Source organism: Vulpes lagopus, chromosome 12, assembly GCF_018345385.1.
Source record: "Vulpes lagopus strain Blue_001 chromosome 12, ASM1834538v1, whole genome shotgun sequence".
In the NCBI taxonomy this organism is placed as follows: Eukaryota; Metazoa; Chordata; class Mammalia; order Carnivora; family Canidae; genus Vulpes; species Vulpes lagopus.
This window is the reverse complement of record NC_054835.1, coordinates 61,182,381-61,203,896: the sequence shown is the minus strand read 5'-3', so window position 1 is coordinate 61,203,896 and position 21,516 is coordinate 61,182,381. Positions and strand designations below refer to the sequence as shown.

Below are 21,516 nucleotides of genomic sequence, written 5' to 3'. Positions count from 1 at the left end.
GCCACATTTCATATGCTTAATAGCCACATGTAGCTATTGACTATCATATTGGACATATATAAAATATTTCTATCACTGTAGAAAATTCTATTGAGCAGCATTAAAGTAGATTGTTGAAAATAACAAAAATCTCCACAACCGAAAAATGTAAAATTTTATCCTGTTTTTCAAATTCTGGTGTATAAAACTGATCAGGAAAAAAATTCTTTTTTTAAAAAAATATCTTAACAATGTGTAATTAGTAGATAAGAAAGCTAGCTGTTCTCAATAATTACTTGTTGATATTTCTAGGATATTAAAAATACAGTATTATTTGTAAGAAAACAATAGTGTCTTGGTTTTGAGTAACAAAAGGCATTTATACAAAGCACAGAGGTAGGGGATCCCCGGGTGGCTCAGCGGTTTAGCGCCTGCCTTCGGCCCAGGGCGTGATCCTGGAGTCCCAGAATCGAGTCCCACATCGGGTTCCCTGCAAGGAGCCTGCTACTCCCTCTTTGTCTCTGCCTCTCTCTCTCCTCTCTCTCTGTCATGAATAAATAAATAAAATCTTAAAAAAAAAAAAAAAAAACAAAAGAAACAAAGTACAGAGGTAGACTCGTTTACAGAAATGTGTTTTTTTGCCTTAAGATTGATAAAATCTTAATATTGAAGCTTGTTAAATAAATGATACATGTGGAATTCAAAAGTATTAGCTGGTTATGTTAGTAAAAGGAAAAAAACTATCAAATAACTTATGTAACTCAAAATAATATATTCTAAAAATGATACTCATTTTACAAATAATTTTGAAATGTTAACAGGATACTATTTCCAAATCACAAAAGGATTAAAATACATTAAATATGAATTTAATAAAAGTTATCACTAAAATTTCAGATTCAGTGCCTGTTAGTCTAAATGTGGAATGTTTCCTTTAACCAAATAAAATAGAACTCTAAGATCAAAATATGTGCTTTGGGATCCCTGGGTGGCGCAGCGGTTTGGCACCTGTCTTTGGCCCAGGGCGCGATCCTGGAGACCCGGGATCGAATCCCACATCGGGCTCCCGGTGCATGGAGCCTGCTTCTCCCTCTGCCTGTGTCTCTGCCTCTCTCTCTCTCTCTCTGTGACTATCATAAATAAAAAAAAAAAAATTAAAAAAAAAAAATATGTGCTTTGTTATTAATTCTCAAATATGAAGAGGATAAGATCTCTATGCTGTTACAAAGCATAAAAATAATTTTAAAACATAAGTTTCAAATTATATCTTGAATTTATTTTGACACTGTGGTTGAGTCTTACATTTTAGATACTATAGTGAAAGAAATGACCAAATCTTTAATACAAAATTGCAGGTATATAAGCTGCAGGAGACTTCTAAAATTCAACTGCTTTTATTTCAATAACTTACTGCCAAAAAAATAAAATTAAATAAAAATAAAAAATAAAATAAAGGCAATGTCCTTACGGATGAGTTGGATCTGGTGTTTGAACAGACTTACTGATGCCCACTGCTAATAAACCCTATGGACAAGAAGAAAAAGGGGTAAATGGTTGTTAGCAAGATGTAGAGTATAGTGTGGTAAAACCAATCTGGATTATGCAATCTGACAAGGGCAAAGAAACTACATGCACATACACAATAGCCCAGCAAAGCAATTCTAGTTTATAGCCCTTACCTTACAGACATAAAGATGAACCCAAAGGAGTTCAAAATGCCATTGTTTATACAGATGAAAAATGTGAAAGCCAACCTAAAAATCCATCAGCAAGGAATGGCAAAATAAATGATGGTACTGCCAAACCATAAGTTACTTCTACCATAGTTTAATAGAATGGGCTTGAGATAGAGCTTTCTGTACTGACTTGATAAAAGCTCCTAGACATACTATTAATTATTAAAGTGAAAGAGAAAAAAATCAAGTTTAGAAACAGTGTGTTAAGTACAAAAAAACTTATGTCATTTTTGTAGACAACATATAATATAAAGCACAGGAAAAGTTCTAGAAGGATACACATTCAACTGTTTATATCTCTGAGGAGAGAAGTAGCATTAGTCTATTTGTTTTTTATAGGAAAAGTGACTTGTATAGCTGTACAAATAAAAGTAAAAAATTTGAATAGCATACATGGTATACAGGCACATATGTTTCTACTGTAACTTCAAAGCCATGCACTAGAAGTAGACGTATCAATATATACAGAGTAGTGATTATCTGGGGTGTGGGAGGGGAGAATAAAGATGTAGGGCTAATAATTACAACTAAGATTTTTATTTCTTTAAAAAAACAAAAATGGAGGCGCCTGGGTGGCTCAGTCTGTTAAGTGTCTGGCTTCGACTCAACTCATGACCCCAGGGTCCTGGCATACACAACACATGGGGCTCCCTGCTCAGGGGGAGCCTGCTTCTCCCTGTCCCTTTGCCCCTTCCCCTGCTTGTGCGCTCTCTCTCTGTCAAATATATAAAATTGTAAAAAAGTAAAAATAAATAAATAAAAACGTAAAGTAGATCTGGCAAAACTATGAACTTAATTAAATGTCTTTAATCGCGGTTACCACCTTTCTCTCCTTCCTTCCTTCCTCCCTGGACTTCATCTTTTCTTCTTGCCTTTCTTTCATTTATTTGGTTTTCAATCACATTTTTTGTTAAAAAGAGCTATCCACTGGAAATTCCTGATATTACTATGCTAAGTCTTTTCTATTCTAGTTTGATGTGAATTTGGATATCTAAAATAGATTACCTTTAAAAACACAATTGATGATTTTTTGATTAATCAAACCCCCCCCAAAAAGAAAGCAAATTAAGATAGAATATAGAATTCTTTTAAACTGTAAATTAAATAAAAATATTCATTAATTCACACTATTTGTGTGTGTGTGTGTGTGTGTGTAAACACACACACACACGCATGCATTTATCATGTTTACAAAATAGCCAATGGGCATTCAATTATTTTTAAAATCAATATTCAGGTTGGCCATGCAATGAAATGTAGGATATCAAGTTTTTCATAAACTCAATATGGACCAAATTTATTAGTTTTTCCTATAAAAATAAATTATCACAGACCATCCCTAATCCTGTGCCCCCCACTTCCCCTAGAGGTAGGGTTGCATGAATTAGGTTTGATATGTATCCTTCCAGACCTTTTTCTGCACAATTACAATGCGTGTGTGTAGACATATATAAATATACATGCTGATATATCTATCAGATATGTAAATATAACCTACATCTGCTTGGTTTGCAGTATAATGAATATTAATATCTACTGGCTAAGAAGATTATAAATGCTTCCCCCTCCAAGATTATCCTTCCCTTTTTTGATTTTTCCTTCAGTTTCATACTACCATGCAACTCCTTAAATGTCACCTTGGAATCTTTCCAGTTGTTCTGACCTCCTTACAGAAGACGGAGTGAAGACTGTCTTCTTCAAAACACTATATTGTGAATTCAGGTGCTCGATAAATTCATACCAATTAATGTTAAGGATGTGCTGTATGTTATTTAGAAGAAAAGTCTTTAAAAAAGGACTGTCACAGAAATTGTAAACCTAGATATCACTAGCGGCACAGGCCTAAATTTAAAACTTGAGGTATTTTTGTCTCTCTAAAGAAAAAAATACTATAGTTATAAAAATTTACAAAAATTAATTTTTCAATAATTGGAAGTTTGTACCTTTTGACCACCCTCTCTCCCCATTTCACCCACCCCCACTTACTCCTTGTCTTTGGCAACCACCAATCTATTTTCTATATCCGTAAGTTTGGGGTATTTTTGTTTTAGTCCACATATAAGTGAGATCAATTGGGATCTATCTTTGTCTGACTTTGTTCACTTAGCATAATGTCCTCAAGGTCACAAATGACAAGATTTCCTTTTTTTTTTTTTCTAATGGTTAAATAATATTCCTCTGTGTGTGTGTCTGTACACACACATACATACCACATTTTCTTTATCCATTCATCTATTGAAATGGAATTTAGGTTGTTTCCAAGTCTCGGCTGCTATAAATAATGCTGCACTGAACATGAGGGTGCCGACAGCTTTCTTTAAGATTAGAATTCCAGAAGTGGAACTGCTGGCTCATATGGTAGTTCTATTTCTTTTACGAACCTCTGTACTATTTTTCATAGTACCTGCACCAATTTACGTTTGCATCAACAGTACACGCACATGGGTTTCCTTCTCTCTACATGCTTATCAAAAGTTATTATTTCTTGTCTTTTTGATAACAGGTCTTCTAACTGGTGTGAGGTGATAGCTCACTGTGGTTCTGATTTGCATTTCCCTGATGATTAGTGACGTTGAGCACCTTTTCATATACTTCCTGGGCCATTTGAACGTCTTAGTTGGAAAAATATTTGGATCCTTTTGCTCATTTTTTAAATCAGATAGGGGATCCCTGGGTGGCGCAGCGGTTTGGCGCCTGCCTTTGGCCCAGGGCGCGATCCTGGAGACCCGGGATCGAATCCCACGTCCAGCTCCCGGTGCATGGAGCCTGCTTCTCCCTCTGTCTGTGTCTCTGCCTCTCTCTCTCTCTCTCTCTGATGACTATCATAAATAAATAAAAATTTAAAAAAAAATAAATAAATAAATTTAAATCAGATAGGTTTTTTTCTGCTATTGAGTTGTAGGAGCTCTTTAGAATTTTTTGAAATATTATTATACGTCTAAAATAGTTTTGTTTTTGTTTTTAGGAGAGAGGGGGGTGGGGTGCATGAGGAGGGTCAGGGAAGGGCAGCTGGAGAGGGAGAAGGAGAAAGGAACCTCAAGTAGGGTCCACACGCAGCACAGAACTCAACGCGTGGGACTCGATCTCACAACCCTGAGATCATGACCTGAGCCAAAATCAAGAGGTGGATGCCTAATTGACTGAGCCACCCAAGTGTCCCAAAATAGTTTTCAAAAGAACATAAGAAATACAATTTCCATTTACTCAGTAAGGCCCAGTTGAAATCTTTTTCATCAAAGCCTTTCTGACACTCGCAACAAGAAAAACGCTTCACCAAGGATTCTCAAAGCAGGGGCACCTGGGTGGTTCCATGGCTGAGCATCTGCCTTCGGCTCAGGGCGTGATCCCAGGGTCCTGGGACTGAGTCCCACATCTTCTCCCTCTACTTATGTCTCTGCCTTTCTCTGTGTGTCTCTCATGAATAAATAAAATATTTTAAAAAAATAAAAGAATTCTCAAAGCACCAATACCACATGATTTCAGGTTTATTTACCTCTGTTACACTCCGTTACTGAAAGTATTTGTTTTTCTAATTAGAATACTAACACATTCTCATTGTAAAGAAACCAAATAGGACAGGAGAGAAAATCATTTAAGAGTCTGATGGATATTTCAGACTATCTTTATATACACTTGCATATAGTTGTTAATGTTGCTTTTGTGAATATATTTGTGCCAGACTTCAGGGAAGAGTGTGCATGTGCTTAAAAAGCTGATCACAATCTATATCATGTCTTTTGCACTTTATATTATGGAAACTGTCAACATACAGAGAGATGGATAAAGCATTTCTTAAACACCCAATAGAACATTTCAATAAACCCAACTCATCCATTACTCAGCTTCAATAATTACAAATACATAACCACATCTGTTTTCTCTATTCCATACCCATTCCCATGAATATTTTGAAGTAAATTCTAAGCATCACACCATTTCATCTTTAAATATTTTATCTGAATGACTAGAACTCTAAGGCATTTTAGAAATTGAGACACCAGACCATCATACTTTAAAATTTTAATACTAATTCCTTAACATTTTAAAATATATACTCAGTAATCACATTTCCACATATGGAAATTTTAAGTTTGAGATAAAATTCACACACAAAGCAAGAATCCTAAATATAAAAAGCTCTTTAAGCTTTGACAAATCAACACCCTTATAACATATATTCCCATTAAGACACAGATTTTTTCCAATTACCTCAAAAAGTTCTCTTGTGCCTCTTTTCGGTTATCTTTCCCAACATCAGAAGGAATCATTTGCTGAATTTTTTAAATTGTTTTAATTTTACTTCTCGTATAGTTAATAGTGTTATATTAGTTTCAGGTGTACAATACAGAGAGTCGCCTCTTCCATACAACACCCAGTGCTCATCATGACAAGTGCCCTCCTTAATACCCATCACTTATCTACCCAGCGCCACAAACCTCCCTTCTGGTGACTATCAATTTGTTCTCCAGAGTGAGGAGTTTCTTGGCTTGAGTCTTTTTCCCCCACTTTGCTCATTTGTTTCTTAAACTCTATGTATGAAATCACATGATATTTGTCTTTCTCTGACTAACTCTGCTTATTAGCATTATACTCTCTAGCTGCAATCATGCTGTTGCAAATGGTAAGATTTCAATCTTTTTTATGGCACAGATACATATACACTACATCTTAGCCATTCATCTACTGATGGACACTTGGGCTACCTCCATAATTTGGCTCTTGTAAATAATGCTGCCGTAAACAGAGGGGTGCATGCATCCCACTGAATTACTGTTCTTGTTTTTTTTGGATAATACCCAGTAGTGTAACTACTGGATTGTAAGGTAGTTCCATTTTTAACTTTTTGAGGAACCTCCATACTGTTTTCCATAGTGGCTGACTGCACTAGTTTGCATTCCACCAATAGTGCATAAGCATTCCTTTTTCTCCACATCCTTGCCAACACTTGCATTTGTGTTTTTAATTTTAGCCATTCTGACAGGTTTGAGGTAATACCTCATTGTAGTTTTGATCTGTATTTCCCTGATGAGGAGTGATGCTGAGCATCTTTTCATGTCTCTGCTGACCATCTGCATGTCTTCTTTGGAGAAATATCTGATTATGTCTTCTGCTCATTTTTCAACTGGATTATTTGTTTTGGGGGTATTGAGTTTTATCAATTCTTTATATATTTTGGAGGCTAGCCCTTTATCAGATATGTCATTTGCAAATATCTTCTCCCACTGAACAGGATGCCTTTTTAGTTTTGTTGATTGTTTCCTTCACACTGCACAGCTTTTATTTTGATGTAGACCCAATACTTTATTTTTGCTTTTATTTCTCTTGTCTCAGGACACATATCAAGAAAAATACTGCCATGGCCGATGTCAGATAAATTATTATCTCTGCTTTCTTCCAGATTTTTATGGTTTCAGGTCTCACATTTAGGTCGTTAACGCATTTTGAGTTTATTTTTGTGTACCATGTTAAGAAGTCTGTCTAGTTTCATTCTTTTGCATGTAACTGTCCAGTTTCTCCACATCATTTATGGAAGATACTGTCTTTTCCCCCATTGGATATTCTTTCCTGCTCTGTCAAAGATTAGTTGACCGTATCACTGTGGGCCCATTTCTGGGTTCTCTACTCTGTTCCATTGATCTACATGTCTATTTTTGTGCCAATTCCATACTGTCTTGATTAATATGGCTTTGTAATATAACTTAAGGCCTGGAATTGTGATACCACAAGCTTAGCTTTTCTTTTTCCAGATTGTTTTGGCTATTCTGTGTCTTTTGTGGGTCCATACAAATTTTAGGATTGTTTGTTCTAGCTCTGTGAAAAGTGTTGGTATTTTTATGGGGATTCCATTATATCTGTAGATTGCTTTGAGTAATATAGACATTTTAACAATATCTGTTCTTCCAATCTGTGAGCATGGAATGTCTTTGTATTCCATTCTTGTTAAGTTCTTAAAGCATAACAATCTACTTTAAAATACTATGATTAGGGGTTCCAAGTGTGGAGCCTGCTTGAGATTCTCTCTCTCCTCCTGCCCTCCTACCTATCCCCACTCACCCCATTTTCTCTCTCTAAAAAAAATTATAAAAATAAAGATCTTTGATTTTAAAAATAAAATACTATGATCAAATTTCTATGTACTTTATCATTCAAAAATTTTAAAAAACTTTCAGTTTATTCAAGCCAACTATAGGAATCGTGGTTTTTAAATAGGTCAACTTTTAGACTAAGGCTATAAAACATTTACTTGAAAATTAGTAAGAAAAAAACCTTTAACCCTTACCTGATTACAAGTATCAGATAAAGAGTGTATAGCTTCAGAGAACATACTTGCTGAACCCGTATAAATCCAGGCAAGAAATTTAAAGAAGCAGTTTAATCCATTTCTAGGAGAGAAAGAAAACAATTCAGCATAGGTTTTGATAAAAATTTCCACCAAAAGCTTATTTGAGTATATAAGCCTCTATACTAGATTCTGTTCAAAGTAAATTAAAAAGAATATCTAGCCTTCAAGAATTTATTATATTTTAGATACCAAGAATACAAATTTGAAAAGTACAGATTATATCATTAAATATTCAAATGAAGAAACATGATATGTGTAAACAAATTACTGATATGTGTATTCTGAGAACTGATGAGGAGAGACTGTTTTGTATTTAGACAAAATAAAGTTAGAAAGGAAATTAAGTGTCTTAGGTAGGTTAAAGAGGATTTGCACACTTCATAGTGTCCAGCACACCGGTATCAAAAACCAAGACTTTAGTGAAAGTCTGTCTACTTAAGCAGGCAAGATGTGAAGGTGTCAGATGCCAGAGGTGAAGACAAATCTAGACCAAACAGCCCCAAAGTCATACTAGAAGATAATAGATGCTAAAAATAAACGCGGTTGGCTCTGAGGAAGCTAGCTGTTCAGATTCCAACAGTAATGACCGATACAGTTTATCTCGGGCACTACATTTAGTCATTTACCATGTTTTATTATAATGCTATTATTATATAAATAATATCCTAATTCTCTAAGTAAGGAAACTAACTCCCTCCAGCTACCCTTTCCCTCTTTTCCATTTCAGATAATTTCTTGAAAGAATTGTATCTCCTCTTGCTGTCTCAGTTTTCCACATCTTGTACTAAGTCTTCAATCCATTTAACAATAAATGGCTTATGCCTCAGATGTACCTCATTATTCTTACCAACAGCCGTTTCTTGCTACTAAATTCCTGACAACATTTTAGTATTTTTCTTAATCTTGCAGAAGTGTACGCCACTATTTTCTTAAAAGACGATCTTCCTTGGCATCCATGATATCCTTGGTTTTCTTCCTAGTTCTTGGTTTGCTCTCCTTTCTTTCCTGCTCCTTTCTCTTCCTGGGTCTACTCTGCAGGTCCTTTTCCTGCACCCATTTCACAGATGTTAGCATGCCTCAACGTTTCCTTCTCAAGGATTTTTCTTCCTCACACTTCATACACATTCTCCAGGTGGTCTTAACTACTCCTATGGCTTTAATTATCATCTATATGTTAATAACTCTCAACTCTAAATCTCTAATCCCGCTCTTCTTTGTGAACTTCAGACCAACACGTAATATCAATTATTAAGTACCTATTATGTCCTGAGTATTATGCTAAGCAGCTTACACATATTCACACATTCTTCCAATGAAGAAAGCTTTAATTGCTAACCTCACTTTACTAAGAATTAATGCTGTTGATCACTCCACCCGATGCCCTAGAGATCACTCAAATTCAAAAATAAACTCATCATTTCCTTTGCTGTCGTCCTGCCCCTCCTTCAAGAACTCCTCCTCTCAGTGATGACGCCATATCTATCCAATTGTCCAAACCAGAAACCTGGACACCATTCTTGACCATACTTCTAAATACATCTTGGACCTAAATAGGTCTTCCCATCCCTACCTTCATTATCTTAGTTTAGTGCATCATCATTTCTTCTCTGCATCACTGTACATGACTTCTTTCAGTCTAGTGCCCCTCCAATCCTTAAAGATGAGAGTTATGTATTCTATCCTTGAATCTCAAGACCTTACCACAGTCCGTGTCACGTCATGTATGTATGTATGTATGTGTGTGTGTGTGTGTGTATATATATATATATATCAGAAACAAAGATACAAACTAATGAATCATGAAATTAATACTTTAAACATCCTAAAATAGATTAGTCAGCAAAAGATAAAACAATAGGAATCAAGAAGACAGAAGGAAAAAGAGGCACAAATATCAATTATGTTCTTCCAAGGTAAGTGGGGAAAAACAAGAATGTAAATATTCTTCAGTAGTTATGACCCAGGTTGGTTTAGTTACTCAAAAAATGATCTCAGCCAATTCACCTTTTTAAAAAAGACTTCTATCAACTCCAATGAAAATAAAAGAATTTCCAGAAAGCAACTATTCTTAGATCTTAACCACAAAAATAGACCCAGCACAAGGATGGGTATCTATCTGGACTCTTGCTTCAACACTTTACTGACAATAATTAACAAAGGCTCATTTAACTTACTTCTATAACAACATGAACTTCTAATTCTTAACCTAGATACCAAGTAATAAATTTTTACCTTGAGGGATGTACATATTAAAAATATTTTTTAGGGGATCCCTGGGTGGCGCAGCGGTTTGGCGCCTGCCTTTGGCCCAGAGCGCGATCCTGGAGACCCGGGATCGAATCCCACGTCGGGCTCCCGGTGCATGGAGCCTGCTTCTCCCTCTGCCTGTGTCTCTCTGCCTCTCTCTCTATCTCTCTGTGACTATCATAAATAAATAAAAATTTAAAAAAAAAATATTTTTTAAAAAATTTAAATGATACTTACATGCAAATAGCAACCATCACCACTTTTCCTGGACCTTTAAAAAAAACTGATGTTGTTCTGGACCGTGGCTATAAAAACAAACACACACACAAAATCTCTAAGATTTCCCAAAAAAACAGTTTAATGCTTATAAGTGACCTTGACACACCAGATAATATCTCCTCTATCAAATCCTAAAAACTAGATTTAGTTATTTACTTCTTTTGCTCTAGAATCTCTACTTTAAAAAGTGACAATATTGAAACTGAGAATACATATGGGTCCTTTTCCAAAACCTTAATTGTTTTTGTTTCCTTCGAAGTAATTTCTTGCATATTGCCAGAAAAGATAGGAGTTGGTTACACAGAAACTAGGGATAAAGTGATTAAAATGTATTGAACTAAAATCAATATACTCTAAAATTTTTCCATTTCTTGAGCAAGTTACTATTTTAAACAAGGAATAACTATAGCCAAGTTTGCTTCTCTAATTTAACTCTTTAGTGCTCTACACCAAAGACCTCAAGTAGTGGTTTCATTCCAAAACAGACCAAAACAGAAGAAACAAGGCAACAAATATTTTTGAGTTAAATGTAGTTTTGCTGTTCCTTTAATGTACACTTTCTGAGTTTTTTTTTCCTGCTCTTTCCTCTCCCTGGAATGCTATCACCATCTTCTACCACAATTTGTCCAGGTTTTATCCATTCTAGTCCATGTTAAGCCAACTGGCACTTTTCTATGTAAAACCTTCCTTGGTCTGTCAGAATAAATACTCTGCTGCACATTTATTACCGAACTTTACATTTCTATTAAAGCACTTCACGTATTCTGCTTATGTCATTTACACAAGACATATTTACTGTGCAACTACTGGCACAATTCTAGTTGCTGGGACCTAACAGTAAACAAAACAAGAGTCCTGCCTTCACTGACGTCACAGTCTAGTCCAGGAAGATAGAAACTAATCTGTAAACAAACATATAACATCAGATAACAGTGAACATAATAAAATAAACAGAAGGGAGAGGATCATGTATGGGGGGAGGGTGTATGTGGGAAGGGTTATTTTAGCTACAGTGGCAAAGAAGTTCAATGATGAGAAGACAGCAACCATGAAAAAATCTGGGAGAATGGTTTCAGGCAGAGTATACATGCAGCATACTTAAAGACTATGGAAAGAACTAAGACTGGTGTGTGGAAAGGACAAAATAAGGTTGGTGTGGCAAGAGCACAGAGAGCAAGGAAAATAGTAGGGGATGAGGACAGAGAAGGAGGCAGGGACCATAACCCACAGGATTTTGGAAACCATAGTAAGGAGTATAAATCTTATTCTACTGCCAAAAAGCAAGCACTATATGGTTTTAAGTAGGTATTTGGGATAATATAATTTAGATTTTCCAAGATATAGTTAAAATGTAGAGAATAAATTATGGTGACAAAAGCAGAGGTGGAAAGAACAATCAGGAGGGTACTACAGATAAAGGATGGTAATGGTTTAGACTAAGGTTTCCATAAGAGAACAGTGAGCAGCAGTTGCACTAGGTATCTATTTTAGGGAAATTGCCAGTTGGACCTACTAATAGCATTTAAATATAAAAGGGTCTATAATGAATCAGCAGAGTTTCTTGCAGAAGAGATAAAGAAAGAGGAGGTGTTAATGAAGTACAAAGAAACCCAGGAGAAAGACTGTCTTGGACTACTAGAGAACAAGGCATTGTAAGGAAACTTGCTACTCCAAGAACACTTGCTACAGGTGGTGGGCACATGACTACTTCTACCTCAAATCTCCATGAGAAGAGAATTCCCCCTCCCCGATACCAGTGGCCTCCCCTCCTCCCCAGTGGCCCTCTAGACGTTGATTTGGGAGAGAATGCTGGGCATGCTTATTAGCTCCCTCCTTTATATTGGGAGTTGGTACACATTGTCACATGTTCTTTCATGGCTCCGTATTTGGTCAAAACAGGTAGAGCGGTCTACAAGTCACTGGGTACATCTAAATAAGAAGATTCTTTAAGATCTAATGTATTGAATTAGAATTCTGAGAAACAGATGAAGAAAACAAATAAGGAGTAAAATGTGAGGTGGTTACCGGGGCTGTGCCATGTGAGAGTTAGTTCTTGGTTAAGTCCCCACACTTCCGGCAGTTTTGTCCCCTTGCATTCAGGCTAAAAGGCCCCGAAGAAGGGGAAACAGCCCTTACTGAAGGTGCAGGTCCTGTAAGACAGGCTGCTGTAGACTCCACGTGAATTCTATAGCTACACTCCAGCTGGGTACTGCCAAGAAAGCTGAGGTGAGATTCTCTATCAGGCATTAGGAAAGAACAATGCCTATTTAAATTTTTTCTCACATTTATAGTGTTTTGCACTCAGGTCTACAGACCAGGATTTTAAACAGTACCTCCTACTTTCTCTGAACAACAGAACACAAGAGAGAGCTTCTAGATTTTAAGCATTAAGGCCAGCTCCTGACAAACTGTGCAACTAGATGCCCCCAAATTCTGCTTTAAACTGCCTCCAGAGCTGAGACAAGGAATGAGGCAGGAAGAAACCTTATCCATATGATTTCAACTTGAACTCTGATATGCAAACTATAAACTATGACCATGGCTCTAGATTTCTGAGTTCTATTGTTTATTGATAAATAAAAAACTGAGTATGTCTGTTTTATTATAAAAGAGAATTGCTGCATGCATCATTTGGCTGAAGAGAGAAAAATAAGAAAAATTATTTTAGGAATCATTAAAAAAATGCACAGAGATTAAGTGAAAAGATGCTGTTTAAAAGTGGAAGATGACTTATTTCACTCAGCATAATACCCTCTAGTTCCATTCACATCGAAGCAAATGGTGGGTATCTATCATTACTAATGGCTGAGTAATATTCCATTGTATACATAGACCACATCTTCTTTATCAATAAGTCATTCGGAGAAAGACAAATATTATATGGTCTCATTCATTTGGGGAATATAAAAATAGTGAAAGGGAATAAAGGGGAAAGGAGAAAAAATGAGTGGGAAATATCAGAAAGGGAGACAGAACATGAGAGACACCCAACTCTGGGAAACGAACAAGGAAAAGGTGGTAGAAAGGGAGGTGGGCGGGGGGTGGGGGTGACTGGGTGACGGGCACTGAGGGAGGCACTTGATGGGATGAGCAATGGGTGTTATGCTATATGTTGGCAGATTGAACTCCGATAAACAAAAATAAGATTTAATTTTTTTTAAAAAAAGTGGAAGATGAAAAATATTTCTTTAGAAGAAAGGTTTGTGAACTTTTGGGATGAATAAGACAAATAAGGAAGGGAAATTAGATCTTTAAAATTAGAATAGAATGTTATAACCAAAAAAGATATCCATGGAGCTCAAATTGCTGATAAAAAAGATAAAAAGATCATAGAAAAGGTGAAAATGTGTTGGTAGTCATCAGATCAGAAATAGTGACAAAGACCAAAGCCACACAAGAGATCTACAAGGAGCTAGGATTCACTACAGGAAGCATCCTGTTAAAACCACCCATGGGGCACATGGGTAGCTCAGCTGGTTATCTGCCTTCTGCTCAGGTCATGATCCCAGGGTCCAGGGTTATGAGATCATGCCGCACATCAGGCTCCCTGCTCAGCCAGGAGGCCTGCTTCTCCCTCCTCTCTTCTCTGCTGCTCCACCTGCCATGCTCGCTCTCTCTCATAAATAAATAAGTTATTTTAAAAAAAAACATAAATTCCATAACAAAAGCAATTGGAACACAGAGGAACAGATCTTCCCAGGAGGCAGGTCTCACCAGCCTAAGCTATTCCACAGCAAAGGCAGTGGCAGCAGCTTCCAGGGCACAGAAGTGAGAAGGCTGGCTCATGTGGTATATGAAGATTCCACCAACGGGATGCAAGAAACACAAAACCCAAAGGGAAAGGAAATTAAGGAGTTTTGAATATAATGAATTGAAAAGAACTAGAGTTGTCATCACTGACAAATTTTGCCAAAAGGGAACAATGTCTCAAATGTAACTTAGAAAAAAAGGAGACAATTTGCACAGCTAGCCTTTTCTCCAGATAGGACTTCTGGAGATATTCACTTCTTGACAGGAAATACCTCCCAACTAGGTTTAAATGCAAACATTAAATCTGAACATGACTCCTTGGTATTCTGGAAGTATTGGTGACTTTGATAAGACCCATTTCAGTGGAATGGTGGGGATGAAAGGCCAAATGAAGAGGATTCAGAAAGAATAAGCCACGGACGCTTGGGTGGTTCAGTGGGTGAGTATCTACATTCAGCTCAGGGCATGACCCTGGGGTCCTGGGATCGAGTCCCACATTGGGCTCCCTGTGGGGAGCCTGCTTCTCCCTCTGCCTGTGTCTCTGCCTCTCTCTGTCTCTCAGGAAGAAATAAAATTTTAATAAAGAAAAAAAAAAGAATAAGACATAGGATAATGAAGGTAAACTTTCTATACTGGTCCCAAAATTAATTTCCTTCTAATAGGAAGTACTGTGGCACACAAGTTTAGACAAGTTAAGTAAATCTTAGTAAATCTGGTGAAGAAAAGCAAAGTACCTTATTCGATTACGTCTATTTTCTTCAGTGAGTGATGAAGCAAGGTCATCAGCAGAACACTAAGGCTTTAGGGTGTTCGAGAAGATAGGAAATACAGGCAACAGCTATCTCACAGAGAGACTGAATGTACTATGGAAGTTCAGTAAGACTGTCAACTAATACTGTGTCCACTGATTTTTATGTACCCATAATAGGAAAGAACAATCAGAATGGCTATGTAATTTTCTCCTCCAAGGGCTAAACTTTTTGGTTACAAGCAGAGAAGTGGCATTTTGAATATTTAATTAGGATTAAAAGTAGAAGAGAGGACACAGGAAATTAAAAGTACATATGAGAGAGTAAATTTTGCTAAAATCATAATGAAGTCTTCTCCTTTACCTATATACTTATGGTTTACAACACTGTTGTGAATTTTTTATTTTTTAAAAATTTTATTTATTGGGGGGGGGGAATAAAAAAAAATTTTATTTATTGATGAGACAGACAGAGAGACAGAGAGAGAGAGAGAGGCAGAGACACAGGAGGAGGGAGAAGCAGGCTCCATGCAAGGTGCCCAACGTGGGACTCGATCCCGGGTCTCCAGAATCACGCCCTGGGCCAAAGGCAGGCACTTAACCGCTGAGCCACCCAGGGATCCCCTGTTTTGAATTTAAAGAGAGCTTATATCCCAGGTTTTTTAATTTCAAGAAAAACACACAGAGACAGACTATATAATTCAGTAAATTACAGTGTGCTCAAGAAAATCTTGACTTGTGATGAGACATGTTAAAATTTCATCATGCAAAATATGCACACATAACATTATTAGAAAGATAATCTTACCTTGGTGTTTCCGAGGAAGTCTCTATATTCTCTTAATATTTTTTGGTTTCTAAATAGCCCTTTATAAGAAAAGAATTACAAAATACATTTTAGCTCATACATATTCTTATCAGTCACATTTTAGGTCAACACAATTATTCTCTTTACGAGTATATTAAATATGTTCTGCTGGCTATCAGCAAAAACATACTATTATAAAAACTCTAGATCTGCAATGCAAATAAAAATGAGCAAAGGACCCGAACAGACCTTTCTCCAAAGATGATATACAAATGGCCAACAAGCTCATGAGTGTGATGCTCATTATCACACTCATCATCAGAAAAATGTAAATCAAAACTACAATGAGGTATCACCTCACACCTATCAGAATATCCATTATCCAAAAACCAAACCAAAGGAAACCTAGAAAACAAATATTGGCAAGGAAATGGAGAAACTGAAAACCTTTTGCAAGCTGGTGGGACTGTAAAATGGTGCAACCATGATGGAGGGTTCCTCAAAAAATTAACAACTACTGTATAATCTAGCAAGCCCACTTCAACAAGTATTTACATACCCATATTCAGAGTACCACTACTCAGAAGAGCCAAAAAATGAAAGCAATCAACATGTTCATGGACAGACAAATGGCTACATACAAGGTGGTATATACATACAATGAAATATTCAGAATTTAAAAAGAAGAAAATCCTGGCACACAGATGATCCTTGAGGACATTAAGTAGGTGATATAACTCCGTCAAAAAGACAAATATTGTATGATTCTATTTATATGAGGTATCTACAGCAGTCAAATTCGTAGAAGCAGAAAGCAGAATAATGGTTACCAAGGGCTACAGGTAGGAGAAAGGAGAGCTGTTCATTAACAGTTTCGGTTTTACATGATGAAAGAGTTCTGGGGGGAAAAATTCTAAATATTCATTTCATAACAATGTAAAGATACAGAACACTTCTGTTAAAATGATAAATTCTGTTGTGTTTTTTAATACAGGGGGAAAAAGAGGTAAAAGACTGGAAACAACCTATAGGGGAATGACTGAGTAAACTATGATGTACCCCCAAAAATGGAGTATTATAAAAGGAACGAAGAAATGTCTCCATTTACTGCCAAAGAATGGTCCTCGGGACTCAATGTCAAATAAAAAAAGCAAGGACAGAAAGTATACCTTATTTATGAAAGGGAGCAGAAGGGGGACTAATACTTATTTCATAATATATTTTTTAATGGAAAAAATTAACTCCAAAACTAATTTTTCAAATGGTTACCCACCCGAGAGGGAGGAATAGGGTAGAAAGGATAAGGATGGAAACTAAATTTCTCTGAAGGTTTTGTCTGGTACATTTGACTTTGGAATCACGTAAATGTTTTATAAAATTACCAAATAAAAATCAAAATTATTTCTAAAAATCAAAAGCAAAATGAACCAAATGAACATAATTTTACATCTATTTGATGGTTTATCCAGACAAATTTCAAGTGAATTTAAAACACAGACACATAACTATACATCCCTAGTGGAATATATACTAACAACAAAAAGAAAAATCAAGAAATCTTAAATCATCCTGATGGCTATAATATTGGTATTACTATTTTGAAACTACACTGTATCCTTTCTTTATGTGTGCATACATAGACATAAGAATAAAACAAAAATTTAATTTATTATATTACTGGATTAAGAAGATTTTCAGTGTAAGAAAAGAGATACAAAACACAACAACAACAACAACAACAAAAACATTAAGTTTTTCAGAATAGCCTATGTATCTTCTCTCTTAAGGAAAAGTATTTCCTATTTCTGTCCATTGGAAAGACCTTAAAAATACATCAGCCTTTTAAAAATGAGTACCTCTGAGGTGCCTGGGTGGCTCAGTTGACTGGGCTTCCAACTCTTAATTTTGGCTCAGGTCACGATCCTGGGGTCATGAGACTGAGCCCTGCATCAGGCTCCACACTAGACATGAAGGCCTGCTTGGGATTCTTACTCTTCCTCTCCTTTTGCCCTTCCATACCTCTCTCCTCCCAAAAAACAAAACAAACAAAAAATGAGTGCTCCTAATGCCCTGAGTACAGTGTTTCAATTTTAATTCCCACTAAAAAGAAATGGAGTTCCTTTCAGAGATGAGTAATGCTCAGCCTGGGGCAGGACATGTACAAAATAAACCCGAAGCACCTTACTGTACCTAACAGCAAGGATGCTACAATATTAGGTATATTGAGGTGCAACCAACTTAAGGTGCTTCCACTGGCCAAAAATGGGACAATCTCAGCACCTCTACTTTGCTTACTTTGTTCTTTCCTTCTTAGCATGTCTCCTCCATCCTTTCCCTTCTCCTGGATCTCCTTCCTATCCCACTGCTCCCCGTCTTGATACTGAATGATTCTGAACTCCCATGCTCTCCAGAAACTCTCTGCTTCTTTTCCTCTTATATTACTAATCTTAATTGTCTCTCAATTTCCATCTAGAAATTTCACCAACTCATCAAGGGAAGGTTAATACTATCACCTTTAAGCTTTGGTCCTGTACAGAATTTAGAAATACAATTAAAGAATTCAGATTCTCCTAAATAAAGGGTTACTGTCAAAGAAAAACGTGGACATTTTTCTCAGATACTAACACCTCTACCTCAATTTTAATCCTGCCACATTATCAGATCCCCAAAGTAATCAGAAATGTAAGTGCAGTGCAAGCATCTAATTCCCCAATGCAATCTACCCTATTGGAACAACATTGATCATATCCTGTATTAGCATCTCTATTACCTAAAAGAACCCAATGGAAGCCTTTAACTGAATAGTGATACCAAAATTCCAAAGCTCCCTGACCCCAATATATATTTCTTTTACTGAAATTATTTCACTTCTGTGGATTTAACTGCAGCTCTCAACATATCTGTAAATATAATCCATAACTGTTTGCTTCTTCTGAGAGGCCAAAACCCCATAGATACTAGGATTCACTAATTCTCCTTATTACTTTTCAAACTGCTAAACTAATGATTTAAAGGGCTTATATTCTGCAAAAAAACTATACTTGCTCAACATGCAGATAACTTAATATTATATATTGTAGGCCTATGAGAACCTCAAATATATTTCTTATTCCTCCTGGCTAGATTAGTCAGAAAGAGACAAAATGTTATTTTGTCAAGACAAGGAATAACCAATCAGCAGAAGGTCACTGATTTTCTTTACCTGAATTCAAACTATCCAAAATCACCCTAGATCTTCAACCAAGGTGCAGCTGAGAGGATATGAGGACTGGCTGACAGATAACTGCAGGCAAGAGTTAGTGAATGTTCTAAAACAGTTAACTATCACTATCATAGGAACTAACTAAAACACCTGTTTTTTAGAAACATATACTGAAATATTTATAGACGAATGATAGAATACTGGGACTGGTTTCAAAGCAATTTAAAAGAGTGAGGGTCAGTAAGGGAGGTAAAGATAAAACATGGTTGGCCATGTATTGATAATTGTAAAGCTGAGTGATGGATTTTTGAGGGGTTGTTATACTATCCTCTGTACTATCCTCTGAAGCCTTACTTGAAGAGTCCTCCTGATAATATGGGGATGCTTTATAGAACTATTATTCCCACCTTTGTGATCCTCAAGTCATTCTCAGTCATCCCTCACCAAAAATGGGATCAGATACAAGTTCTACTTAGACAAGAATGGGAAGAGGGAGAAGGTTATGGGTGGAAGGTCAATAGAGACAAACTATTCCAAGCATGTGAACTTAATTGCTCTTATAGTTTGGTCTAGACATGCATTCCTAAAGTCTTAATAAACAGAGGTATCTGGGGAAAAAAGCTATATTGGGAAAAAACCTAAGCTAAATAGCAACTACTGGTCTCAAACCCATGACTTTCACTTACTTAATCCTTCATTAAAAAAAAAGAAAAAAGAAAAAAAAATCTCCCACTGATGGGAAATGAAACAAAATGTGAAGAAGGAACATAGAAAAATATTAAGAACAAAAACCCACAACAAAGTAGGGATGGAGGGAACATATCTCAACATCATAAAAGTTATGTAGGAAAGACCCACAGCTAATATTATTCTCATTGGGGAAAAACTGAGCACTTTCCTGCTAAGGGTCAGGAACAAGACATGGATATCCACTCTCATCACTGTTAAGCACAGTACTGGAAGTTCTAACCTCAGCAATCAGACAACAAAAAAATAAAAGGCATCCTGAAGTGCTTGAGTGGCTCAGACAGTTAAGCATCCAACTCTTGATTTTGGCTCTGGTCATGACCCCAGGGTTGTGATACTGAGCCCTGCATCAGGCTCTATGCTTGAGATTGAATTCTCTCTCTCTCCCCCGCCCCCACCCTATTCTCTCCCTCACTAGGAAAAAATGATATAAAAGGCACCCAAATCGGCAAGGAAGAAGTAAAAATTTCACAATTTCACAAATAACATGATACTCTACATTGAATACCAAAAGACTTCACCAAAATATTGCTAGAACGGAGACACAAACTCAGCAAAGTCACAGTATACAAAATCAACGTATAGAAATCTGTTGCATTTCTATATACCAAAAATGAAGCAGAAGAAAGAGAAATCTAGGAATCAAGTCCATTTACAACTGCACCAAAAACAGTAAGATACCTAGGAACAAACCTATAACCAAGAGGTAAAGATCTGCACTCTGAAAACTACAGAATACTTACGAAAGAAATTGAAGAGGACCCAGAGAAATGGAAAAACATTCCATGCTCATGGGTTGGAAGAATAATCATCATTAAAATGTCTACACTACCCAAATCAATCTACAGATTTAATGCAATCCCTATCAAAATATACCAACATTTTTCACAATGCTAGAACAAACAATCCTAAAATTTCTATGGACCCACAAAAGACCCAGAATAGCCAAAGCAATCTTGAAAGACAAAAGCAAAGCTAGAGTAATCATGATTCCAGACTATATTAGAAAGCTGTAGTCATGAAGACAGTGTGGTTGGTACTTGCACAAAAATTAACACATAGATCAAAGGAACAGAATATAGAGAACCCAGAAATGGGCCCACAATGATATGGTCAACTTATCTTTGACAGAGCAGGAAAGACTATCAATGGAAACAAGACACTCTCTTCAACAAATAATCTTGCGAAACCTGGACAGCAACATGCAGAATGAAACTGGAGCATTTTCTTACACCATGCACAAAAATAAATTCAAAATGGATGAAAAGACCTAAATATGAGGCAGGAAACCATCAAAATCTGCCAGGACACCTGCACCCCAAAGTTCACAGCAGCAGTGTCCACAATAGCCAAACTGTAGAAGGAGCCTCGATGTCCTTCAACAGATTATGGATAAAGATGTGGTCTGTATACACGATGGAGTATTAGCCATCAGAAAGGACGAATACCCCACCATTTGCTTTGACGTGACTGGAACTGGAGGGTATTATGCTGAGTGAATCAGAGAAGGACAAACATCATATGGTTTCACTCATATGGGGAAAATAAGAAACAGTGAGAGGGATTATAGGGGAAGGAGGGGAACTGAGTGGGAAAAATTAGAGAGGGAGACAACTATGAGAGGCTCCTAACTCTGGGAAACAAACAAAGGGCTGTGGAAGTGGGGGTGGGTGGGGG

The 21,516-nt window shown here is 36.6% G+C and overlaps 1 protein-coding gene across 1 annotated transcript in view; it reads right to left on the bottom strand.

The window, feature by feature from the left end:
- The window catches only part of SLC30A9 (solute carrier family 30 member 9), an 80,920-nt gene that overhangs the window by 26,506 nt on the left and 32,898 nt on the right, over positions 1-21,516 (bottom strand). The window contains exons 7-10 of the mRNA XM_041725141.1: positions 15,891-15,949; positions 10,543-10,610; positions 7,996-8,098; positions 1,448-1,503 (exon numbers count right to left, since the gene is read on the bottom strand). Of these exons, the coding sequence (XP_041581075.1) occupies positions 1,448-1,503; positions 7,996-8,098; positions 10,543-10,610; positions 15,891-15,949 (286 nt within the window). The remainder of the gene's footprint in view (positions 1-1,447; positions 1,504-7,995; positions 8,099-10,542; positions 10,611-15,890; positions 15,950-21,516) is intronic.